Raw genomic sequence first — 27,217 nt, 5'->3', positions numbered from 1 at the left:
GGTCTGAAGGTCACACGTAGGAGGAAGTGACTTTATTTGTACGCAGCACTTAAATCAGGAACTGAGATGTTGTGGGTCCAGGCACGGGTTCAGAGTCGGACAGTTTTAGAGACCGGGAGCAGTAAAATGACTTAAAATGTGTGAGACTCAAGTTTAAAGCCTCGGTTCACGGCAACAATAAACTACATTATCAACAGTTCAAATAGTCTGAAAAACTGAATCAATAAAGCTGCTATTTGTAGCACGGACATGGACGGACTGTGGGAAGACAGGCTGCTGGACACAGACGTTTAAAAGGTCTCTTCGGCTCATACACCAGAGAAGACACCCCGACTGAGAGAGACATTTTGTCTCACTGACGTCTTTTTGTGTCACGGGTTGTTTTGCATAGTCAGTTTTTTGGTCTCTCTGTTGTCATTATGCATCTTTTTGCAGTAAACTTGAGTCTATGATGTAAATGTGTGTCTCTTTGTGGTAGTTTGTTGTCTCTGTGGTATCGTATCTGTTTGTGGTAGTTTGTTGTCTCTTTGTAGTAACTTTGTGTCTCTTTGTGGTAGTTTTTTGATCTTTAATCCAATAATGCAGGATTCTATAAGATACTTGAAGTACATGTTGCATATAATACTTTTAATTATGGAGGATTTTGAATACAGAACCTTTCTTTTTATGAAATGTTATTAAATTGTGGAATTAGTACTTAAAATTAAGTAAAGGATATGAATACTTTCACCACTGGTACCACTGACGTTCTTTATAAGCTGATGCTCTTTACAGCCACTGTTTTTCTGGGTGACTATTCCCTTACTATAATTGTAACATTTAACAAAGCCTCTGTCTTATGGCACAAAAACATCAACATTTAACCCTGTGTGTGAAGTGTAAGTGTTTTAAATGCAGGATGCAGTTGGTCCAGCCTCAGATCACCGTGAGCTCTTTGTCTCACCAGCATGGAGAATCAGATGTATAGACGGGAACATCATGTTCTCTTCTAGGCGGAGGCTTTCCCACCGAACCCTCACCACACAGATGCAACACCACCCCCACTCTGCTTCTCCCCTCGACTTTATGATGAGACCTGGACCCGTGTGACAGCTGTGTTTTCTGTTTTGGGGGAAATAATCAGTCTGAGTGGTTTGGGCTTCCTTGCTAGTGAAACTTACCAACGAAATCTGAGATGGGAGAAGAAATGTATTGATTTCAAAGCACGATAAAGCTTTTCTTTATTTTTCCAAAAAGGGAAAACTGTGATCTACCCACCACTGTGTGTTACGCTTGGAAAATCCCAGTGAACATGCCACTCTACCATCGCTGATGAATCCCACACCACGATCAGTATGTGAGCGCCTCTTACAGAACATAGGGAGGAATGTATGAGGTTATGTAAGAGATGAGTGGGTGTGGAGTCCAGCTGGAGCAGCTTACAGCCTGACACAGAGTGTCTCTGAGAGCGAACAATCCCCTCCGCCCGCCCTTTTTTCCCCCTTGCTGCTCACACACTTGCTGATCCCTTTATGTACTGCTTATATAGGTCAATACAACCTCCTGTCGTGCACATAATGTGCACACGCATGTAGACTCAGGATCGGGTTAGTCCAGGCTGTGCATCTTGTGAGCTTTGGCTCGTAGGCTTCATGTGTTTGAGTTTTGCTTCAGATGAACTCTGTGAGCCTTTTGTTGTAGTAATGGAAACACTACTTGAATCTAAGTAAAGATGGCCGCTCTTTACAAACCCTGTGACAAATAAGTGAGTTTTCTTTTTGCAAAATTTTACTTCAGCAGTATTATCAGTAAAATGTACTTGAAGTAAAAGTGCTCAGTGGTGGAATGTAACTAAGTACATTTACTCAAGATAGATAGATTACTTCATTAATCCCAGAGGGGAAATAAGGTATAGTACTATTAGTACTATACTTAAATACAATTTTAAGGTACTTGTACTTTACTTGAGTAGTTCCATTTTCTGCTACTTTCAACTTCAACTCCGCTACATTTTAGAGGCAAATATTTTTACACACTACATTTATTTGATAACTTTAGTTACTATTACTTTGTAGATTACATTCTGCATCAGGGCCAAAGAAGCACGTTTTTAATCTAATTTATTTTATCTGCATTTAAAAAAAAACCCACAGATTCTCAACCCCTAGAATAAAGTATATAAATACATGTAAACACATGTTTAAAATACTTGCTTATACTTTTAATCCTTGAGTACATTTAATATCTAGATACTTTTACCCAAAAACGATTCATATGGGCGACATTAACTTTTACCAGAGTAACATTTTAACACAAGATCTTTACTTTTACTCAAGTACGACTTTTAGGTACTTTATACAACACTGAGTAAAAGTAGTTGTAGTACCACAGTGGAGTAAAGTCATGTAAGTACAAAAGAAAGTAATATAAACTACGTATCAGGATTAAAAATATACTTGAAGTACCAAAAGTGAAAGAATTTATTATGCAGAATATCTATTTTCAGAATAATTTACATAATATTATTGGATTATATTGTCACTCTATGTGATATTTTTCACAATATCGAGTATCGAACAACTGTTATGTCATCTTGGGGCTTTTATTTTGAAAAGAAAATCCTATGAAAGCTGCTCAGTGGCACCTGAACCCATAACGGCTCGACTTCCCAGCTATGAAATAACTTCGGGTTTAGCGCCTGGCAAACTTGAACGGGGATGAAATAATCTTTCCAAATTTAATTGGACTGAATGGCTCGATTTATGACAGTCAAACAAGTAATTTCACCGGGGCTGTGACGCTGTAAAAAAAATTATCCACCGTTTTACAGCCACTTCTTTCACAATGTGAGCTTACGTGGATAAGTCTCGTTGGGCCCCGGTGCGTCACGTGGTGTTGTAATTACACGGTTTGGCCTCTGTGACAGTTGTCATCGAAGCCTGGCGCTCTTCCTGGAGGCTCGGCGTTCACTAAACATCGCAACACCACAAGTTTGCAACAAACCAGCGCAGTTCCAGTGACGAAAACGTTGCAATATTTGGGCTGGACAATATCGTGATAACACATTTTGGATATCGCCCAAGCCTACTTTTTACATTAGTTATTGCAGTAGTTCTTATCTTAACCTGACTTAACTGCTTTATCTATCTGAATACAAGCACTTCAAAACAACTGAAAGTTACGTTCCTCAGGCCGTCATATAACTCTAATCACCAGACAGGTAGCTGATAAGAATCAGGGTGATCCCTCGCTGCAGAAATCCTCTGCTCTCCGTGACACAGTGAGATAAAGAGTTGAGTTCAGTCAGGTCAGGGCGCGTGTCCCACTCAGGCCGGCTGCTGTATTTAATCTAATCTGCAAGACAAGAATTGAGACAATGGCCAGGCTCTGTGTGCGAGTGTGCTCTCTAACATGAAGCCCTCTGTTGTCAGTGGAGCTACTGGAAACCCATTGAACTCGCAGAAAAACACAGTGATCAGATTTCCAACATCAGAGTTTGTTTGTAGCATGAAACTCGAGTTTTATCTTTCACCGAGTGGTTATCAAGCGATCTTTTTGTTTCTTCTTTAACGAACCGACACGACCTCAAAAGTGATGTGAGTCAAAGAACAGAGAAGTTCCTCGAGAAGCTTCTCAGTTCCTTTTTTTCTGGCAGTTTTGCAATTTCAAAACATTTCACAAAGAAGGATAGCAATGATGCTAGTCGTTGTCGTAGTCCCAGGTTTGAGTTCAGTCGATTTCCTGACTATGTTGAACGTTTATCCTCATGTGTGATGTGTTTTGCTTTCCGCTTCCTGTATTTGTCTGTTTTCCCACCCTCAGGGTTTCTTCATTAGCCCTTCTTGTGTATTTACACAAGTCTTCTGTGTCTCCTGTGTCCTCTGTGGCTTCTGGTTTGTCTTCAGTTCAGTTTGCCTCTTTTTCTTGGACTTTCCGTTGCCTGACTTTTGCTGTTTTGCATTTTGGATTTTTGGATATCAGCTCATCATTGAAGCTCACTTTTTATTGTTCTGCCTGCTTGCCTCCGTGACCGTTCATCAAAAAAGAAAAAATCAACGAAACTCAACTCATGGACCAAGACAGCTGTCATGTCTGTAAAATACAATTTAAAGCCAGGAGGGAAACACAGGCAACATGCTGAAACACCTCTCGAAACTGTGGAGAGAGGTGTCCCACGAATCCCATGTATTTGACACTCGACACACAAGAACCTCTGCTTGACAACAGAGCGGTAAATTAGTAACAGAGGGTAAATATCCTGTGTCATGTTAGTTCGTTGGGTGTTATGTCACCCAAGCAGGCTCAGCAGATTTTCTACACACAGAATATTGGTTAGAAATCAGTAAGGGAATTATTGTATATACTACCTTTTATATTAAGTTTACTTATTTTTCCTAAATGTATCTTATTTTTATTGTTATTCTATCAGGCACTGATGTCAGCATTTACTCTGTTTACACATTTTTTTATTAGGCTGTTGTGTCTTTGTACTTTATTCTGAGTTTTATCTTCTTAAAGAATACGACCGATAAGCAGAATCGATAATGGTATTGGCATCACTGACATCGTATCAATTCTCGTATTTTGAATACTTGTTGTTAACCTCAGCTAACTTCCATCCAAGCACCTCTACCTCTACCAGCTACACATCGCTGCTCACATCCAGTAAAATGAGCTGAAGTCTGTTAGCATGGCGTGAAGACGTTTCCTCTGAATCTCTCTTGTATCATGTTTTTGTATTATAACCCCAGAAACGGAGTACATTAAGCTCCATTATAGTTTTAATTAAAACATTTGAATAACTTTTTTTAAAACAAAAAAACAAAAACCAGTGCTAATGCTCTGCACATTAAGAGCATTTTTATTCATTTCCTCATCTTCAGGGGAAGAGTTTCTCAATTGTGTGGGGGATGGAGCTTTATAAGGGCATGTACAGGCTGGATGAGATGTTGGCACACCAGCAAAACAAACTCTTAGACTTTTTAACAGAAGAGTCAACATCTCTCAGTGCTTCAGTGTTTACTGACCTCAAAGATGCACACAACGTGTTCTGGTTAATGTAAACACAAGTTTCATTTGTTTACACTGAAACCTCACAGGTCAGCTTCAACTGCTTTCATCTCCGACACTTCAGCTGCATCTACAACTGCATACAGCTCTTTACTCATCAACTTCTGGCAGGGTTTAAAATACAGCTATAACATTCCAGCTCACACTTCAGCTCCTTTCATTGTTTATACTCACACCCACACTTCAGCTATGACAGAGCTTCAACTTCTGTAAGCAGTTTAACTTAAACAGCTAGTATCATCTTGACACTTCAGCTGCTTTCAGCTCTAACTTGTCACTGACACTTCAGCTCCTTTCAGTGCTTCAGCTGACAGTTTAACTGAATTCAGTTCTTTCTCTTCAGTGTGTTTCAATGCTTATAAACTGGCAACTAAACTTTACACAGCTTTTTGCAATTACACTTCAACTGACTTCAACTACTTTCAGCTTTACCTTTTTATTGACACATCAGCTCCTTTCAGTGCCTCAACATCAACCGACTCTTCCAGTTTTACGGCTTCAACTTCAACTGAAAATCACAACGGCAACACTCAATACTACATCATCAAGCAATTGGCCATTTAACTGCTTTCAGTACTTTCATGTCAGCTGATATGTCTGTTGCATTCATGGCTGAGATACTCTCTTACATGAAAGCCAACAGTTCAACTGCTTTCAGCTCTTGCTAACCTACAAACTGCCGACTCAAGTTCTTAAAGCACTGAAATTAAAATTTCACATGATTTTAGCGAGTACACTTCAACTGACTGCAAGTGCTTTCAACTTGTCACTGTCACTTCAGCTCCTTTCAGTACTTCAACTCAAACTGCAACTCCCAGTTATGCAGCTGACGTGCTTTCAGTGCTTCTGTGTCTACTGACACTTCATCTGCTTTCACTTCTTGCACTTCAGCAGAAAGTTTAACTGCTTTCAGCTCCTACTATTAAGTACATACTGGCCAAAATTTTAAAAAAGGAAGGCAAACTGTCAGCTCTGACGCTGCAACTCCTTTCAGTTCTTCAACTTTAAACTAACACTTCATCTCCTGCAAGAGCTCCAAATTAAACTAACTCTAAAGTAAGTAATGGTTTTGCATGGCTTTAGTGAGTACACTGCAACTGACTTCAGGTCGAGCATTTCATTGCTCCTTTCGATATAAATACAATATTTATCATGCAGCTGACGACTGAACTGCTTTCGGAGCTTCTGTGTCAACTGACTTAATTTGCTTTCACTTGTTGCACACCAGCAGAAAGTTTTGTTGCTTTCAGTCTGTTTCAGTGCTTACATACATACTGGCTAAATTTCAGTTCCTCAACTTTAAACCAACACTTCAACTCCTGCAAGAGCTCCAAATTAAACTAACTCCAGTTATTTCACATGCAAAGAATCTGCGCCTGCATTTTGCAGCCTTTTCTAGTTACATTAACCTTCATGTAGCTCAAAATCCAAAGTGCAGATGTCACAGAGTTTCAGCCAGATTTCATGACTGTGTCAGGGCGACTGGTTACATGCAGGCCGTCTGAAATGTTGGCTGCATAGATGCTAACTCAGATGTCTGGACAAGGTCAGCACCCTTGCGACATAGCGCGGGGCAATACATGACAGTGTTATTTTCCCCCTGGGTTATATTTAGAGCTGTAGGAGCGAAGCCAACGGGCCTGAGATAACACTGGATTAAACACAGTTGGATGTCCTAATATTAACACGAACAAAGTATATTTAACAGACTACTCAGAGTGTTATTTGAAAAACTGTGCCGCAGCTTCTATGATTTATCGATATGTTTTAAAGTCTGCAGACATGCCCGGCTGTGCAGGGAGAATGATTAGCATAACAAAGGAGTGCTGTGCAGTCTCAGGAGACGACGGCTCAAAGTTTCAGGAGTTTGTTCTGTCTCCTGCAATACAACGCTCCTCAGACGTCCAAAGAACACGTCAGACAGATTACAACATGTTTAAGATTCTGGTGAGCAGTCGACAGAGCAATATGTCAAGTTGTTTTCAATGGGGACTGAGTGAAAAGGAAGTATCTGGGCTGAGCTTCAGATGCAAGTTAAGCAGGCAGGACTTTCTCCTTTGGTGGCTTTTAGTTGGGTTTTTTTTTCAAAGAGCTCTGTTACATAACCCGAGCAAAGCGCCGTTAGAAGAGACAACAGATGTCCTCTGTTAACCCCGACGCAAGAGGAACTAATCTTCATAACAAAAAATACACAGATGGACATAAAATGATCATTTACAACCTGAGAAAAAGACTTTTGAAGCATGACTGCATGTGAGGATTCAGTTTAATCAAAGATTTGGTGAAAAGAAAGAGTTTATGGTGTTCGGGAAGGTTTATTTTAAAACATATGAAGTTCACGTTAAATGAAATACAGCTCTTTTGTCACACACACTTCATTTGTTGATACTAAACTGTCCCTTTGTGCCTCTATGTAAGGACAATACACAGCTCCAGCAGGCAATCCTCCCTTCCTCTTTCCATGTCAGTCTGTCAGTAGGTCTTGTGCAGACTTGCCCTCCTTTTCGTCCAATCAGATGCCACTGCCCCGCAACGGGAGGCCAATGAGCGCCGAGGCATGACAGGGGCTTGGTGAATGGGGCGGCCCTCAGAGCTCAGCCCCATGTATGATGTAAGACCTGATTTACAGGAGAGTAATTTCCCTCCCAGAAACCCCTCTGAAATATGATCACTTGGAACATCTTGAACCGTCTTGATAGCTTGCCACTTAAAAAAAACACAACAAAAACTTTAAATCTTTTACACCAAACTCCAAAGGATTTATCACGTATTTAAGAATCTATTCTTCTTCTACAGCCATAAGTAGATTAAAAACAGATATATAAAGAGTGTCATGCTGGGAACTGACGCCCAGTGGCTGCAGTGCCTGAACTCGAGTAACCTCATGGGGACTGCACAGGTTACACTGTGGTTAGGACCATCTGTACCATGAGGCCCTGCGAGGGGCCGGGGCTGGTATGTTACGCCTCGGCACAATGAAACATCTCTGCGTCTCACAGTCACACTGAGACATCAAACAGAGGCCCATATGCTCCCAGGCAAATGTTGAAATACGGGATTTCATAACTGCTGAACTATTAGGGGCAGCATGAGGAGAGAAATGCTCCTTCTAGGCTGAGTTTTGTTTGGGATTCTTAGAAAATTGAATGTTTGTGTTCATCGCACCAAAAGTCAAATACATCTGATCAGTAATTGTGATTTAAAGGCCCATTTGTAGGAAAAGCTGATTGGGACTGGGACCTACAATCCCAAAAGTGTCAGTGTTTGACGAGTTCATAGTGACACCCGAAAATCAACTTTTCCTTTCAACAAAATGGACCTTTAAAGGCCCTTTTCAGTCACTTTTCTGCTTCCTTTTAGTGCAATTCTTGTAGATAATTGATCATCTCACTCAAACAGATGTATATTTGTTTCATTTTGAAGGGTAATAACGTTAAATTAAGAGAAATTAGCGAGAGAAATCTGAAGCGAATATCACATTTTTGTGTGTTTAGTCTGGGAGTAGACTTTCCCAACATGAGCCGCTGGCCTTCAGACTGGAAGTCACAACATGCCTCACATGATGCCCACCTCCTCCTCCTCCTCCTCCTCCTCCTGCTGCTGTTTTGCTCTGTAACTTTAGATAACATGGCTCCATCGTATCTTGAACAGCCATGTCTGAACAGTGAGGTGAAAAGAGTTTGTAGAAGTTGTTCTGGCACTTCTGTGATCCTCACAAACAGGTTGGACACTTTAGATCGCTCTTACCTGGGCTTCAACCTGAGTTAAAGGCTGTTTTTCAGGTAATAAATAATATAATGTGAAATCTCTAGTAAGTCATGAATTGAAGCTCACTGAGATCAGACAGACTCAGACAGCAGATTGCTCCTCTCAGTTTAAACATTAACCAAGTCGTTGTCATTGGTTCCCTCTAGTGGATAAAATACAGTCAGACCACCCTGAACGTCTGCGTTTCCACAAAAAAATCACTGAAACATTTTCAGACCTGAGCCTCGCAGTTACTTCTGGAAACGGCAGTTGTCTTTCAGCACAACGTCCACACACTCTTCAGCCTCACACAGGTTTTTTTATCAGCAGGCTGAGTTCGCTCACTCGACCCTCCGTGATTCTGAGCACGTCTCGCTCGTCTTATCTTTGCTGGCTTGAAGTGAAACCAAGTTTTAGCGAGATTTGCCTGCAGGTGACATCGTTCTGTAAATGGTAAACTTTACAGCAGTTACCGGGAGGAGGGTCAGTGAACTGAGGCAGTAATGTCGGTTAAACAGCGCCGACACCTTAAAGAGGGTTAGGGTTATGAAATGCTGTTGTCCTTTAAGCTCAGTTTGTTGATTCAGTCGTGAAAACAAAGAGTTTATTTCGTTTGTTTAGCCGTAAAAATAATCAGTCAATGAAGATGTTTCTCTTAGGATTAACAATTATCCCCAAAACTGCATACTGCACCTTTAAATTAGTGGTTATTCCAGTCTGTGTAGAGCTTCGACAGCAAAACCAAACTGGGTGTATTGAGGTGAGCAGAGGGATGTGTATTATTTATGAATTCAACTTTTCATTGGGAGGACAAATAATCTCAAAGGTCAATCTGCTGACTGTGTGAGATTGTTGAAAGCTCCACACCAGGCGAGTAAGTGGACCTTGAAATGAGATTGTTTAGTCAACATTTTTAATCTTGCTTTTTGTTTCTGGGTATCGTTTTTATGGAGGAAAAACAAGTACGCACATTCATAAAAACCCACACAAAAACAAAGAAACAGACGCTTTTCTTCTTCAGGCGCTAGCAGATTTTAGGCCCCAGTATTCCCTCTGTGGCCTCTTTCAGCAGCGTCTGATAATAACACAGTGACATAATGTACGGCTGTTTTGGTCATTGGCTTTATACACTTTGTTATGAAACCTCTAAAACCAAAATTCTTTGCACACGGGGGAACCTGGGACATAAGTTGAGGGGTCCTTGACGTGAAAAAGTTTGTGCCGAAACAAGTCTGATCTGTGGAGGCCTCACTTTTCAAATTACTTAGAAGATTATTAGAAGACTTGGAGCGACAACATGTAACTTCCTGGAGAAAGACAGCTGATTGTTGAGTCTCACCCCCAAATCAAATATAAGGAGGATCAGTCGGACGCTAACCGATAGTGTCAGCACATCAGTTTGTGGATGCTACTTTAAACACAACTGAGCCATTATATTTACGAAGAATGTGAATTGCAGTATGTCAAAAATACCAGGATGTCCTTCTACATCCGGTCGCATTTTGCAGAGCACATGCTTTTCTGACAAGTCTGACCCACAATCCTCTGCGCAGTGGAAGACACGTCACATACATCACGGCGTGCCAAATATAAACAAAGCAGAGAAAGCACAAGCGCATGACGGCTTACTGACAGATGAGACACCACAAACCCACAGATGAAAGCACATTTAAGTCGTTCTACGTTTTTTGTGCTCCAAAATTTTGTGCCAAGGCTGCGACGGATAAAGGAGCAAGAGGCTCAAGGCGCACTGTCATTACGAAGTAGTGTGTCCCAAGTGTATGCGTACTGCAGGCAACAGTATGTACTTTGTAAGGTCAGCTGCAGTACGTACTATAAATGAAAAGAACAAGTGTGTGATTTGGAGCACAGGCCTTGTTTTGGCCTAAAATACCTGTTTGGTCGCCACAAATACGTCCCTACTTCCTGTCAAAAATATCGAGTTTTTGTTGACAGTCACGGCTGGAAATCGTACCGAGGCCTCCTTTAAAATATCCAATATTCAAATATTGAAACTCAGTCTGAGCCTGTGGTCACTCCACAACCATCCCCTCCACCTCCTGATATGAGTCAGGTAATAAACATGTAAAAAAAGATGTTAACAGAAATGTTAACTGCTGACATTTTCACCTTTATTCAACATCCTGACAGTGGAGACAGACAGGTGACCCTCCAGGAGTCGAACCTGTGTCGTTGTGATCGTGTAGCATGTACACCAGATCAATACTCTAGGCAGACATCCAATTACTGTATTTATTCATCGTAGTGGTGAATCAGGTAGAGCACAGATTAAAGTAGATGTTCTCTGCGGGCGAAATTATCTTTGATTTAAAAAAACTGTCGGAGTCGAACGAGATAATTTGAGACACCTCGGGGAGGATTCTGCCCTGAACATCCAATTCAATATAATAATCAATTCTTTCATGATAATCCAATTGACAAAACAAAGAGATAAACTATGATTCACAATCATGCTTTATTCTTGTTGATTTCTTATAAAAGAATCAAATAAAAGGCTCTTCACACGCTGCTCAGTCTTTCAGTCTCGCTGTATCCCGCTCTCCGTTAACTAAACTATACTTTTCTTTACACCTTAAGTCTCTTCATCTTAAATATCTTTTATTAGTTTGTGACTTCAAACCAAAATTGATTGTCAACACAAAAATCTGTCTTAGCACCAGTACAATAAAACTGTACTTTAGCTTTGTTGAAATACTGTTGTTGAACGAGGGAGGAAAATCTCAGAATAAAGGGATCCTAATAAGTACATTTCAAAATGAAGCACCAACCATACAAAGCATTTTTTTTTTTTCATAGATAGGCTTGTCAGATACACAAGAGGTCAAATATATTAATGACTATTAAATTAAGCACAACAAACAGTGTAAATAAAACACTGCAACACAAAGCACTCTGGGGTCTGGAAACACCATATCGGGACGTCGGGGTGGGGGACAGTCGTGGCTGCAGTAGGAGGGCGTCTCAGGAGCGGCCTCTGGACTCCAGAGATGGAAACGAGTTTTCCTCTGAGCGAGATCCACAGGATTCTGTATCAGTTCAGGAGGAGTGGAGACACTATTATCTGTCCAGCTCTGTAAACAAACTCTCAATCTCAAGGTCCAGAACGAAATGATTTCATACTGTTGAACTGTGGAGGAGAAATAAACATCTATTAGGTCCGTCTGGTGGTGATCTCTAGAGGAAGTGGGAATGAAATGAAGCTCTGATGTGAGCGGGTGATTATGTTTGAATAATATGTGCCGCGGTCTCTCCTCTGCAGGTCTCCGGGTCTCCCAGGTTGTGACAGAAACCATCTGGGCCAGTGGCCTCCCTGACTTAAGCGTCTTAGCTGTACGCTAGAGTTCACCAAGATAAAAGCCTTGGATTATCTCCCGCCGAAAAATTTCCCTCAGGAACAAACAAAAAAAGTCCTAACGTAATCCATCCTTTGCCACAAGAATACATTTATAGAATCAAATGTGTTAACCCTGATGGCAAGATATACATATACACTACCATGTACATACAGAATCAATAAAAAAAGGTTTGTTCAATAGTTCTCATTTATTCAAATATACCTATAGATAGGAACCTGAAAGCTGCTTTCCAGCGCCGACCGCTCCCGTGTGCAGGTCCTTGTGATCACTTAATCACCTTCTGTCTGAGGTCAAAGGTTATAGGTGGAGTGTCAAGTCTTTACTGTCGCTCGCGACCCTCGTTACACTGGACGGAGAGGTTTTCCTTTGAGCTGGGTAAAGGAGTGCCGTGGGAGGGAGGCTATCGGCTGCGAGGCTTCCCTGTGTTCCTCGGCGTCTCCCCCTCCTCCTCTTCCTCCTCCTCGTCCTCTTGTAGGATGTGAATGGAGGAGCCCAGTAGTCTCTGGAGCTCTGGTACACATCGCACCAGGTCCACAAGTCCCTCCTCCTCCTCCTCCTTGTTTTCCTCCTCCTTGTTTTTGCCTCTGTACGTCGACACCAAAGCGGAGCTCACCTGGCTCACCGACACCTGCTTCCAGAGCTCCGCCGGCGACAAGCTCACCACCTCCAGGTGCGGGTAACGAGCCCGGAAGATCCGCGCCGACATCTTGAGACGCTTCAGGACGTCTGTCAGGAGGAACCAGTTGCAAAAGCTGCAAGAGAGGAAGATGTCTGATGTTAGTCAGAGGTCAGAGTAATGGATAAGAGACATCACTCACTGAAGACGCAAATCTCATACACAGCAGATCAGGAATATGTGATGTTATCTGAGGTTAGAAATCTTCTGAGGCTCTTCCTGAGCTTTTCTTTCTCGAATGGAGGGTCACAGGACAGAGGGCACTGCACAGTACAGTGTAAAGCCTGCTGAGGCATTGTTATTTGTGATTTTGGCCCAAGTGTTATTACTGTTGGTGCCACCGCTGCAACGACAACCAGGTCATTTCCTGTTTTCCTCACAACTACAGCAACAACACAGGAAAAAACACGAGATTATTCGTTCATTTAGTCCTTAATGGAGACATGCGAGCAGATGGGATCGGTGCCAGCCTGACTGGCTCACCAGTCAATCTTCATTCTCCCAGGTGATTTGTGAAAGGTGAGGTTGTCGGGTCTAAACTCTGAAGATTGACACAAAGCAGCCATCACAGATTTTCACAATTTATAACCCATTAAGACCTTTAAAAACTCAGACAGAACCATTATGGGGAATCGTACAATCCAGCATTTTTTGAGCTTGATCATCATCATGATATCTCCGCCTTGAACTCAAAAGTCCAACTTTACAAAAGCACCACACTGAATCAGTGGAGTACCCCTTTAAATCTGGGTCACACCAGGTGCGTGTTTGAAGTCACAGGCAGCAACGCACCAGAATGATTGGAGCTTTCACACAATATTAAAATCAAAACAGGTCAAACCAAGCAAACTTCTTTGCAGACTATTGCCACTATGTATCTACCTCTGTCTCCAATGTAAATACCTACCAACATAAATCACTAAAACAGTGGAAGGTCTGTTTCTATTTTAATATGAGCGTCTATCTATAATATCCATATTTATCATCATCACTTATTTGACTCCATAAATACTGAAAGCAAAATAAAAACTGCAACCTGAGACAACACAGGCTGTGAGTCACTCACAGTTCGTCACCAGGTCGACGTATTCTCTAAAAATCAAAATCATGATTCAGAACGTCCACACATTGTTTATACCAAATGAGAGGACAGTGCAGCATCGCCAGAGAAATCCGCCACTTTCCAATAATGCTCTCCAACAATATTGATCGTTGTGAACTCACCCCTGGGTTAGCGACACCTGAACGTGATAGCAGGGTAAGAGAGGCTCGGAGGAGAACTCGAACAGAAGGCAGTCTTTGTCCGACTCCGGCTCCGTCTTCCCCGCTGTGTTCTCCTCCAGCTCCTGATTCTCCTCAGACAGCAAGAAGTCCCAGCACGGCTCCTGGTCGGTCTCTGTGGAGAGAAGTTCACTGAGGTGAGGAGACGCCCGGCGGACAGACCGAGCTGCTCTGATAGACGGGGGTTGGACGCCCTCTTGTGGACGGTTTATTCACACCAGCCGGAGCGTGACTGACTGCTAGTGACGCTGTGATCAGTTAAAGGGACACAAACTTTATGATGTCAGTCACAGCTTGACGTTAATTACAGCCTACGCAGAGACACACGGCCACATACTCTGAAGGATTAATTACCGGTGGATGGCATGGAGTGTAATTCAGTGCATCGACTAATGTGAAAACTTTCACATAACGAAACAGATACTTCTTCTTTACGTTTGTGTCAGTAAGAGAGATAAATGATCCTCGAAAACTTTAGTCACTCACCACAGATAACATAAAGGAGAGAGATCAAATAAATCATACATATTTTACAGAAATATCTGCAACATTAACAGACAAAACAAAGTCAAACAAAACAAATCAGGCTCGTTAATTTAGTACTAAATTACTTTAATTAATGCTTTAGTTATTATGAAAGTATATACCTGTTCCTCTTTTATTACCGAAACATTACATTTTGATTAGTTTAATTATCCAGGTGTATCTTTATCTACCTATCTATCTATAATACAAATAAAAAATGTCACAGAATAATACAGATATTAGTTCTCTGTGTTTCTGGAGTCATTTTTTTGTCTCCACAAAGCAGCAGTCCACTTTCTCTTTAGCTCTTCCATGCAACTCTAATCCTGTTCTCCCTCCACTGGGTAACTGGCTCCCTGTGGCTGTTTACAACACAACACTGACGCTGGTACACGAGGCGAACATCCCTCCACGTCTCGACGGCCGAGCCTGAACCCAGCCTTCAAAAACTAGAATAATTTCCCTGCGGCAACCTGGTCACTGCTCCAACAAGCCTTGACTCGTCTTCCTCACAGCCGGAGGAGGAACGAGCTTTCAGGCACATTTCCACCACCACAATGTTTACAAACCGGCATAAAAGATTCGGTGATTAATGAACGAGACCGATAGGCAGACAGATTCTTACCAAACAGGGAGCTGCTGTAGAAATCCCAGTGTAAACTAGGATCCTGTTCCTTCCGTCCTTCCAGGTCTACGAAATACTCTGTGGAAAAAAAAAGTGTCTTGTGTTAATTTTGATGTAGTTTGCATGTCATGACTGTGTTAAGACAGGACTTCACATCTATGATTTTCCCCTTTTAGGACGAAACGAAACGTATTATGACTCTTGCAGTTATCTGAACAAAATAACAGACGACAAAAAAATCAGCCCTCAGAATCAGAAAATTAACTGAAGCAGCAGTTTGTCTTTGTCAAACAATCTGTTTTTCAGCTGTCTGTGGCTGCCAATGCAAAAAAGAGAACTGGGCATCGAGGCTGTGTGTGTGTGTGTGTGTGTGTGTGTGTGTGTGTGTGACTATATTAGCTACTGAGCCCTCATCTCTTTATTTACCTGAGATGCAACATGTGAGACAAACACACTCCAGTAAATACTGATAGAGCAGCCGAGTTAACAGTGAAAGAAACACCAGTAGCAGCGTCGTGTTAGCAGCTGGCGGATGTTTCCTCACTCTCCACAAACTGGCTGAGGTTTTGGAGAAGGATCCTTAAAACTGGTGAACTCCATCGACAGTGACATGAAAATAAACTACAGAGCTAAAAACACACGGTGTCTGTAAAAAGGCTGGCTGGAGGTTTTCCCTCTGGTCCACTGTGGCTATGATTAGACAGCAAACCCAAATCTGTTTGTTTGGCATATCCAGATTGTATCCAGCTAAATCTGATCCAAACCACATTTGGAGTTGATTTGAAATGCGATCAAATCAGATTTCTATAAATGCGTCTCAGTCCCGGCGCTCTGAATGCTCCTATCGGATTTCAAAGCGTCTTTTGTGTCACTCACAGCTGACGCACAACGACGATTGTCAGCGCAACTAAGAGCAGAACAACGCAGAGAGCATCAGTCCATGGATAGTCACGCCGAAATAAAGTGTCTGCTCTGCGACACGACGGCGTGGAAGTTCCTGACGCCCCCATCTTTACCATAGCTACCTATGCAGAGGCTGGTGATGTCTGGGCACAATAATCAGATCCGAAAGACGCAGAGTCCATATTATATATTTGAAAGTGATCTTTTCAGATAAGTAGTGTCGACACTCCGTCTTTCAGATCCGATTTGAGAAACAAATCAGAGTTGCCTGCTGTCTGAACACAGCCGATGACACGCAAGAGAGTCATGAATGTAGTTTCACTGGAAGCGACACCATCAATCACAGGCCTTCTTAATGATCAATACCTGAGAAGTCATGAGAAGCTTTTGCAACACAAAACACTTGTTTTTAATTCAATGAAAGCTTTATTTCAACAGCCATGAGCTGTTTTTGCACCGCAGTGATCTCCTGACCGTATTCAAGTCTTGTTCACCGTCTCCACTACCATTGCCTCGGGGCAGCACCCCACACCCTCCAAAAAGACCCCGTTACACTGTTTGAAAAAGCAAAATATTGTGTAAATGTTAGTTACCTAATTCATGTGCACGTTTCATTTCAGCTCAGTGCGAGTTTTTCCTGCATTTTGCGAGCTTAAGAGCTTTCCAACAAGAGTCTAGTTACTACACATGTAGGGGTAGGAGTGCTTCCTTGACTCAAACAGTTTGTTGGAGGTGCTCTTTGGAGTGGGATACATGTAGACTTACAAATCACAGGAAAAACTCCAAGGCACTCTCTTTAAACGATTAAAATGCCTTTATTGTTGTGGCACGATCATGTAAGAGCTAAAAAACATGCAAACTGGCGCATTTCGGCATCAAGCCTGAGTCAGGGAGTAAAAAAAATATTAAAAAACGCATAAGAGTTTGAAATGCCGTGACAATAAAGGCATTTCAAAAGTTTGACAGAGTGCCTTGGAGTTTTCTTGTGGTTTCTAAGAGTATATATTATTTACAACTTATGATAAATGCTCTGTCAACCCTGTAATATTGTAGTTAATTAGGTGTCACTGTGCTGCTCTTATCGTATAGAAAACGACTTGAAGGGTCCCAACTGTGTCGAAACGTAAGTCAAGTCGAAAGCTAAACCTCTCGGACAACATTTTCAATTTTAGATGGCATTAAGACTTAAGACAGTAAACCAATCTGAGTCACACGTCTGAAAGCAAGTGGCTCAAACAGTTAATGTGGATAAAAGATTTTGCAGTTTATTTCCTATATATGCTTCGTGCCACCTGTGCTGCTAATTGCTCACTGTGCCAAATGTAAAGTAGTGAAAGTGGACACAGTGTATTAATGTGTTGACAAATCACTCAGTGACGGTAAAGTTGGAAAATAGAAGTTGTATTATTTATTTTCGTTTCAATTAGCTTAATTAGAGCTTCTGTGCTGTGTTGTTTATTGTGTCTGAGGTGTTTGTTGATGGTATGAGAAGTGACCCTGGCGTAAAACATCACTTCAACACTCTGGGAATGCTTCTGTTAATCTGAAACGAGTTCGACTGGTGGAAGAGGAGGCTGATATAAAGGATGACCTCACCTGTGAGGAAGGTCTTCATGCTCGGGCTGTGAGCCAGTTTAACCGGTGTGTGTCCAGAGTAGGTGGCCAGGGTCGGGTCTGCACCGTGGTTCAGGAGCAACCAGACGATTGGAAGGTTATCACTCGCTACCGCATCATGAAGGGGCCTGAAGAAAGAATGAATAAAACACAAATGTCTTTCAGGGATGGTACGACTTCAGATCATATCCGAATCTGCTTGCAAACATGTAACAACTTTCAAATACTTTCCTCTGATTTATTACAATTTATGTAAATGTTCGACGAGAAGACGCTGGCTCAGTATCACTTTAAGAAGAACACATTTCACCAAGACATCTCACAGCACCTGCTGAAGGTGTCTACTTTTAGGGGAGTAAATCATAAATAAATAATAAACAACAAAACGATCAGCACGCTATTTGGATTTTTGATGATCATACTTAGCCTGGCTTCTGAAGACCAGTTCATAAATGCGTATTAGTCTGGTCCCTCTCAATTTATTTTTGATTTCCAAGGACCAAACTGAAATTCAAGAACCCAGCAGGAAAAAAAGGCGGCCTGGTCACCAGTGATCTTGTATTACAGCTGAACGGTACACTAAAATGTGTTTCTGAGACATTTAAGGTGAGAAACTTCTACGCAGTAACAAAATCTTGATTCATATTTGATCAGCATTGCCTAGCTTGACAGCTCGGTCTGAGTTTCGTGAGACTGGATGAACCTGCAGACTGGACGCTATTGAATAAATCAAGGGGTGAAAAGACAGACAGCCCTCAGAGAAGCAAATCGTGTGACATTTGACTTTTCTTTTTTTAATCATTATTTTTTGGCCGAGAGGGAGAGGGAATGACATGCAGCAAAGGGCCACGGGTCGGATGCGGCGAGGACACAGTCTCTGTGCATGAGGCGCCGCACACTTGACTTTTCCAATCTGGACCGCTACACCCCTCAGTCATCCTATCAAACACGCCCCATATTAAATAAACGGTGTGATTGGTTCAATATGCACCAGATCTGATGGAAGGCAGATGCCAGTTAGCGGAGAATGAGATTATTCTGTTACCCATGCCTGTTGCAAAAGTCAAGAAATAACCTTCAGATATGTCACACTTCAAATATGTTACACCCATGATGGTACTTTGAAGAAAAATAATTAAAATCTTATAAAGTCAACTAAATCGTGCATCCTGAAGTCTCACCGTGTCCCATCCTGGGCGCTACAGTTGACATCGGCCCCGTGTTTCAGCAGCATCTGGACAATCTGAGTCCAGCCTCGAGAGGACGCCTCATGGAGAGCAGTGTAACCGGCATTATCCCGCCGATTGACCTCCCTGATGTCCTTCTCGAGACAGTACTGCACTACATCCTGCAGAGACAGACGACTCGGTTCAGAGGATTACAGGACTTAACTCGTGTTACCAGAAAGACACGTGTAAACAGGTGGATTTTTACCTGATAGCCCAAACGTGCGGCACGTTGCAGCAACGTCTCCCCGGCATTCTTATTAACAATCAGCCGCCGGACCTCTGGAGGAACGGGCCTTTTGGATGGAGACTCTGACCCGCTGCCTCTTCCAGATGAGCCTTTCTTATTGGATGGTGATGACGGCAAACTTTTTGGAGTCGGTGGAGGGCTGGCTGTTCTTTTTGCATCAGCACCGTCATCATCCAGAGCAACTGAGGCACCGCGCTTGCCCAGGCTGCTGCGTTTGGTCTTAATCTAAAATACAGTTTTATTGATTAGAGCGCTGTGTGAAATTGAATCTCTTGTAATGCACTGCCAAGTTAAAGGACTAGGTTCCTCTGATCAAGGACCTGTGCAGTATAACACCAGCTGCCGTCATAAAGGTGACAAACAAGGCATTTATCTAGCCACAGGGGGGCACTGCAAGCTAATATATTCATGGTGCATTGTGCCTCATCGACTGGATGTGGTTTGAAATGTACTGTAACTCCACAAGCAGCATCAGCAGGTGACTTACCTTCTGATCGTCGTTGTCACTTAAGTGTTTGCTTTTGAACTTCCTCTTCCCTGACGGCTTGTCGTTGCACTCTGGTGAGACCTCCTCGCTCTCCTGGTAGCGGACCGACCCCGAGCGAGTGAACGAGGACCTCCGAGGAGGCGGCTCAGGACTGGAGGCAGTGGGACTCGGACACTGATCGGCCTGTGGATCTGTAATGACAAAATGGATTGTAAGCGATGCTGTGAAGGAAAACCACAAACAATACTAATATTTCAACATCTCCCATTTTATCTATGATGTACTGAGGCCACTACAGGCATCATGGAGCACGGAACATTATAGATGCCGTATTGTGCCGACATCAGACAGCATGGTACTTCCTGAACCAATGGCCCTTGGCTTAGCCATCTTATCTGCTGGAACAGGGTAACTGCTGTCTGAGGCACTCTGCTCTGCTCTTTGCAACCATGTACTCAGGGGCTTCTGTAAATTCTCCACATACACTATAAATCTTATGATACGTCTTATCCACATTAGCACCGTACCAGCTGGCACCTCAGGAAAATAAGGAAAAGTCAGATGTTGAATTTATCTCAATAGTTTGTATTTGTCACTCATCGTATACCGTATATACTGTAGTTGTTGAATAATTTAAAATCTGTCTCTTAATATTCTATCAATGCTTTCAGATTGTACCTTTTATGAAGATGAACATCCTCATAAATGTACTTGCCCATGTCTATTAAATATATTCTAACTACAGAGGCCCCCAGCTAAGCTTCGCTATGGTCAATCCTGACTCATTTATCCTCCTAAACATAATTGTATGAACACACTCAGGCATCGCAGACACTAAAGCTCAAAAACATTATATTTAGGTAAAATATGTAGGGTAAAAACAAAATAAGTTAAAATTAAGTGTTTGTACATGTGTTTTATCATGTTCAACCATTCTCAAAAGCCTAGTTACTACAGTCAGTACAGGTTCATTCATCAGATTTTTTTTGTCAGAAAATACTGACAATCACAGCCAGCGTAGCCAAATGTTTTGTCACTTTGTCTGGTTAGCAGCCATAAAAGGATTAATGTATAATGGAATTAAAACTGAATAATTCAGGCACATTTGTGACGCCGTCACCAATTATTGTTTGGTGTTGTTCAAGGACTAAAACAATTATTTGATTATAAAAGACTAACAATACAATCCTTTTCATTATGATTTCATCTGTCAAGTTTTTTTACAATTCAGTGATTAATGGTTTGGACTATAAAATGTCAGGAAATTAGTTTTAAATGTCTATCACCGTTTACAAAGGCCCCCACTTGATATCTTTTCAGGAAGAAGGGAACAAAAAGAAATTACAGCGGGCAATTTAGTTTTGGTCTGGTTCCTGTTCATACCGATAGATCAGCCGATATACGCAGGTATTTGGCAATGATGCCTCAAACACAAAGATTTGTAACAGAGGATATTTTACTGTCGAAAATGATGCTAGTGCACTGAAATGTAGGCTTCATTGGGAATATAAGAAGTACTAATCGTCCTAAGCATCTTTTCCTGCATTATAATTTCTTAAAAGAAAGTTTCCATATCGGGCAAAGTATAAGCCAACATTGATATATCTGTGATAGGCCGATATCGGCCAACCAATATATCGGTCGGGCACTAGTGTGGCTGACTTTTGGTGACAGGTGACTTTTTGATTGTACAGTTTTGGCGATTGTCATCCTGCATCATTAGGTTTTATGCTTCTGATGTGTATATCCGTGTTCTTACTGCAAGTGTCAGAAAGAGCTCATGAAGACATAACTGATCATAAGCTTTGTTAGTATTATCGACCTCATGTTATGAATAATGACTAACATGTAGAGACGGGACAAACAGGAGGCCTCTAGCACAGTAATGATTCAGGGCTTATTACTGTGGGATCGCTGTCACACACTTTTTAATGGACTGCACGGAGTAGTCTAGGATACAGCACAGCAGTTTTAACAGCTTTTGACCTAATAATCGGCAGGAGGTACAAAGTGTTGCCATGGTTGCAAAAGGATTTTTATCACTTATACAAATCGATTGATTGTTTCTTGAACAGATTTAATGATCAGCTGACGGATTTAGTAATTAAGCCTTTGAAATTACGCTAAAATCACATATTTATTATGAAAAATCTTGTGGTTTGTCCGCTTACTTTCACACCACAAACGAACCACGACAGAGTCCGCTTGTAAGAGGACCGAGAACACCTTGTCATCAGTCTCTGTCCGGTTGTTTGGGGTTTGACCGACGGCTTTCACGCCAGCCCAAACGAACCGCACTAACCAGGGTCCACTTCACTGATGGAATGTAACAAAGTTCAATTTCTCTTGACTTTACTTCAGAACAATTTTGAATTACTTGTACTTTATTCTTTATACTTACACTCCACGACATTTTGAAGGCATAAAGTGTACTCCACTACAATTATTGATAACTTAAAGTATTAGTTACTTTGCAGATTACATGCTGCAGCAGAGCCAAAGTACGAATAGGTCATTTTAAATGAATTTATTTTATCAGATTAAACAAACAAAAAAAACCCCCACTCATTCTGACAATGAGAAAAATGTTGAATATCGGATCCAATAATCACCCAGGCTGATAATTGGTGGACCCATGGTAAAGAGTATCTACATACATGTAAATGTATGTATAATTTACTTGTTTTAACTGAACCAAAGAGGTTTGGTATGAAAGGACTGAAGGTATTCAGTTAATAACAATATCAAATAGAGAAAAGTAGCGCCTCATATTGGAGAAGCTGAAATGTAACGTTTGGCAAACTACTCAACGATTATCAATTAGGAAAATACTTGCAGAGTAATTTGCTGTCGTTTAAATGATTGATTAATTAATCGTTGCAGCCCTTGACAAAATTTTCAATCAAACAGCTATTCGACAAGCTTTTCAATTCAGCCCTGGACTGTAGAAGAATAGTAATAAGCTGTTATGAATGACGACAGATATGGTCTCCTGCATGCCAAAAGATCGACTGCAATTTAACCTTCCAGACCAGGTGTTACATATTGGATTTGGCAAACGCTTCCAACTTTTCCTTTAAAATTAGTTACATATATACGAACAGGGAAACAAGATATGTTCGAGAAGGTCTGGGACCATTCACTGTTTTTATGAAATGTATGGATCTATCAGATGACAAAGAGGAGGAATGAGTTCAACCTGAAGAAACCTTGTAATATGGTTAATCTGAAAGACTTGATTAGATTATGCTTTTAGGATCTATGTTTGTACAAAAGATGGCTTTAAATCTGAGAAGTTGTTTATTGTGATGTTTGTTCAACTGTGCCTCAGTGTGTTCTTTGGTTGACGAAGCACCGAACTGTCTCTTTCTGGTTGCATACGAGAATATATGACTAAAATTCTAATATACATATTGTTTTGAAGCAGCTGCAACAGTCACATTTTAAGATTTCATACTATAACTTTGTAAAATGTTTTTATCAGCTGCACCTTTGATTAAAACTTGAGCTGGAAACAGTTAATTGAAAACTTGACTGATCTCTGGAGGGAAACAGCGTACCTGCTGGGACTCCACCGTCCTGTCTCAGGGAGTCAGATTCTTCGAGGCGCTCTCCATCTTCCAGCTTGTCTTTCTCAGTGATGTACTCCCCAGTCTGATACTTTTTGCTACGACATCGCCGGCGTTTCTTATTGGCGGGCGATTCACCATCGGCGCTGGCTGCCTTGCCCTTGCCCTGAAACCCTCGCTCTGGCAGGGGGTTTGAGCGGGGCCTCCCTCTCGGACGGCGGGTGGGTTGGTTGGGGTTCGGAGAGGGGGGCAGAGAAGCTGCTGGGGGAGGAGGCATCGGTGGGGGTGGAGGGGAAGGGGTTGCAAAGCCCCAGAGGTCGAGTCGAGCCTCATCAGCTCGCCGTCGTCCTCTCCTCAGTCTTGGGAAGGAGCTCTCTGTAGCTTCGGTCTCCTTATTGGGTACAGCAGCGCTATCAGGAGACACCGGAGTCTCTTCACGCCGAGGACCGCTGCCGCTATCTGTAACTGATTAAATCACAGTTGATTGTTATACTCACACCAGCATCTATGCATAGAAATGACTGAGACATCCAAAATTGCCATTCAGACAATACATGTGACATTTTCTGCCTGCTTAACACACAAACTACCCGAGGCTGACTGCAGGCTATTTATCTCCAGAGCTAAAGCTATGAGATGCCAGAGTAACCGAACTGTAAGCTCGATAAAAGGCTACAGGTCTGACGCAACTAAAGCATCATTAAACTTGAGATAGATATCAGACAAAGGCCCGCACTGTGACAACTTTACAGGGCCAGTGAATGACACAGGCTTATAAGAAACAAAGACGTACCTGGTTTGTTGCGGGTTGGTTGATCAACCTTGCTGGGACTGATCTTGTCCCTTGGAGTCGTCTCTTTAGTTTGTGGAGGAAGTTTTCCCGCTGATAGGCTCGGCTCCGGCACAGGTGCACATTGTCTCTTCTGCCGAAATACACAGGGGACAGAGGGAGCACGCTGTATTGGATGCTATTGATCACAAAGCTTTCATACTGATGGAGAGCATGTAGCAGACTCACAATAAGCCCTCGGAAGTTAAATCACCAGTCATAGATACATAATATTAAAGGGAGCTCAATTTGGCCGATTCAGTTGTACAAAAAAAAAAAAAAAAAAGTGATTTCTACATTAAACATTTCCATAAAGTTCAACCAAATGGAGATAAGAAATGAACAAAGATATTTTAGACATTAAAAAGGACATAACCATTCACAGACATAGTTTACCTTATTCTGACAAGACACTTTGGTTGGAGTCTTTTTTTCTGTGTCTTTCTTCTTCTTTCCTGCAGCCTTCTTCGACGGACCCGTTGGCGACTTCTCCTTCGCGGGCTTCTTCGGGCTGGTTTTCTTTTCTTTTTTGATGGCAGCAGCTTTTGCTTTGGTCGGCGACTCCTCTTTGGTTCCGTTTGTTCTCTTTTCGAACTTGTCGCCTCCTCCTGCACACTGGCCTGTAAGAATAGACGCAACCATGCCCTCCAATTTGTCACTGGGAGGACTGTCTGATGCCCCACTTTCCTTCTTTGATATCTCCCCCTCTAACACCTGGGCTAGTTTGCTCTCCATCCTGTTCCCGTTTGTTGATGCATTGCTAACGAAGAGATTAGACTGGCCGGCGGGCTTTGAGGAGCCCTGCTTCGCTTGTAGTCCCACCTCTTCTCCCTGACTGGTGTTTAACTCAGATTTATTCTCCAAAGGCTCGGTGGCGTTCGCCTTCTCGTGTCTCTTCATTGCTTGAGTTGAATCCCCTTGAGATGGCACACCAGGCCATTTTTCCACAGACCAGTACGGTGGGTATTCAAAGTTAGACGTATGCTTAGATTGGGGGTCTTGGCTCCCAGTCAGAGCATCAACTTTTCTCGATGCAACAGGCGAGGCTTGAGCATTACCCTCGTCTGTCAGTGCTGTTGTTTCGAGAGCTTGCTGCTTTACGATGGACGCAAGGTTCGACAGGGGAGACTTGATTCTCTCCCACTTATCATCCTCAGGTTTGGACGGGCTGTGATGGGCACTCTGAAACTTGGATCCATCCGTCACTGCGGTGCCTTTGGTCTTTGGAGATCCATGTGTGATTTTTCTCTGCACAGACGAGGCTTGGTGCGGAAGATGAGACGGCTGTTGCCAAGCTGGGTTGACAACGGTGGTCGAGTATGGCACTGCTGTTTTGCCAGTTCCAGATTTGGGATGAATCTGAGCGTTGGGAGAGCTCGACAGGGCAGTCGTTAGGGCTCCTTTAGAGGGACAATTCTTAGTGATGGCTGTGCTGGTGTTTTTAACATGCTTGACGCTGTGAGCATGATGGTTACCCTTCATCAGACAGGATGGCTTCTTTCCTCCTGAGGCCAGATGTTCCCCTTGGTCGATTATAGATATAAACTCCTGCTTGGCAAAACTCTGAAATTCATCTGCAAAAGTCCCTTTTCCATCTTTGCCCCGTAGAGTAGAAGCCAGTATGGGGCTCGCAACACCAACATAAGTTCCAGGGATGTTTTTGATAGGGTCTTGTGGAGCTCCCTTGCCCCAGCTTGGTTTGGGCTCTGGGACCTGGTGGTTCTGAGGCCTGTTTATTTGCTTTTGATGAGAGCCATTTCTGTGGGTGTTGGGTAGGATAGGGTATTGCACAGCTGAGCTATAAGATGTAGAGTGAGTCCTCTTTGAGTTCACAAAATCTCTCTGGTTCAATTCATTATTATGAGGCTCAATAGTTGTACCTGGAGGGTCACTTAAGCATTTTGGACGTTTCGATTTAGCCGACAAATCAAGAGGTACGTCTCTCAGTTCAACTGAGCAAGCTGTGTGGTCCTCTGATGCCGAGGGAGGCGTCGTTTTAAGAGAGCCCACGTTTGTCTTGTCTATGCTGTTGCCTTTCTCCACATGGTTCAGCAGTCTGCTCTGAGAAGTGAGGCTGGCCAGCGCTGAGCCACAGCAAATGGCAGCAGTGGGAGACAGCGTGTAGCAGGTGGGTGCTGCAGAAGTTAATGATGGGTGCTGCAATGGTAGGGCAATAGCTGGTGAGGCTACCACCGAGGCTAAAGATTTATGCTCTCCCACAGATTTGGCATTTTTATTAGACGAATGGTTAGATTTGAGTTTCGATGTGCCTGCTTTTTTCTCTGCTGCTGGAGTCCGGCCCACAGAGAACGAGTAGGGATAGGTCCGCATGAGAGGTGTCCCTCCAACACCTGAGCTTTGAGGCTGGATTTCCTTCTGAAACTGACTGGCTGTGGCTTCTCTCAGCGCTGCAATCTGACCCAATGCTGGTGGAAGAGTGATTTTACAAAGTGGGGAGGAAAAATTGGTGGAAGGAAGGAAGGCAACAGGCTGGACTGGTTTAAACATGGTGGAGCACTGAAACCCAGGTGGAACACTTTGCACAGACTGCGTTTGCGGGTGTGATTTCTTACTGGTTGTCACATTGCTGTGACAGGGGCTGAGCGAGTCCTCACGACTGACTTTTACGCCACTTGACCACTGAGGAGCGGGGAAGACCCCAGCACCATCGGCTTTGTGTTTAGGGGCCTCTGCCCTTTTGTCTGCTCTCTTCTCTGAGCTGCTGAGGGCTGAGCCGGACATCGGTGCATTGTTGGGCTGTTGAGGTGGAGAAAGCTCAGGGCTGTGGTTGTAATTGCTAGTGTCCAGGCAGGCTTTTGCTGTCTTACAGTCTGTTGTTGGAGTGGTCTTGTTTTGCTGACTGAGCGTAACATCTCCTCTAAACTCAGGGGGTAGCGTCTGGGGGGGATTTCCCACCATGCTAGCAGACGCTTTATTTGGAGCACTGATCTCTCTGCTCACCGTGCCTCCATCCCCTACATTCATTAGTGTAGGATCCACCTGAGTAATAAGAGAAGTTCATAAAGCCAGTGTTAATTAGATAAGAGGAAACAAATGCT

At 42.7% G+C, this 27,217-nt stretch overlaps 1 protein-coding gene across 4 annotated transcripts in view; it reads right to left on the bottom strand.

Moving 5' to 3' along the window:
* Window positions 1-11,253: 11,253 nt before the first annotated feature.
* bcorl1 (BCL6 corepressor-like 1) overlaps window positions 11,254-27,217 on the bottom strand; it is a 40,600-nt gene continuing 24,636 nt past the window's right edge. For all 4 annotated transcript variants that reach the window (XM_084353631.1, XM_084353633.1, XM_084353632.1 and 1 more), the window contains 10 exons: window positions 24,555-27,158; window positions 24,123-24,252; window positions 23,321-23,794; window positions 19,761-19,951; window positions 19,232-19,498; window positions 18,979-19,145; window positions 17,780-17,925; window positions 15,281-15,358; window positions 14,074-14,245; window positions 11,254-12,925 (listed from right to left, as the gene is read on the bottom strand). In XM_084353631.1, coding sequence (XP_084209757.1) covers window positions 12,574-12,925; window positions 14,074-14,245; window positions 15,281-15,358; window positions 17,780-17,925; window positions 18,979-19,145; window positions 19,232-19,498; window positions 19,761-19,951; window positions 23,321-23,794; window positions 24,123-24,252; window positions 24,555-27,158 — 4,581 coding nt within the window. In that variant the 3' untranslated portion in view covers window positions 11,254-12,573. The remainder of the gene's footprint in view (window positions 12,926-14,073; window positions 14,246-15,280; window positions 15,359-17,779; window positions 17,926-18,978; window positions 19,146-19,231; window positions 19,499-19,760; window positions 19,952-23,320; window positions 23,795-24,122; window positions 24,253-24,554; window positions 27,159-27,217) is intronic.

Source organism: Pagrus pagrus, assembly GCF_965226575.1.
Source record: "Pagrus pagrus genome assembly, chromosome: 5".
In the NCBI taxonomy this organism is placed as follows: Eukaryota; Metazoa; Chordata; class Actinopteri; order Spariformes; family Sparidae; genus Pagrus; species Pagrus pagrus.
The sequence above is the reverse complement of the archived record's forward strand: the minus strand, read 5'-3'. Positions and strand labels throughout refer to the sequence as shown.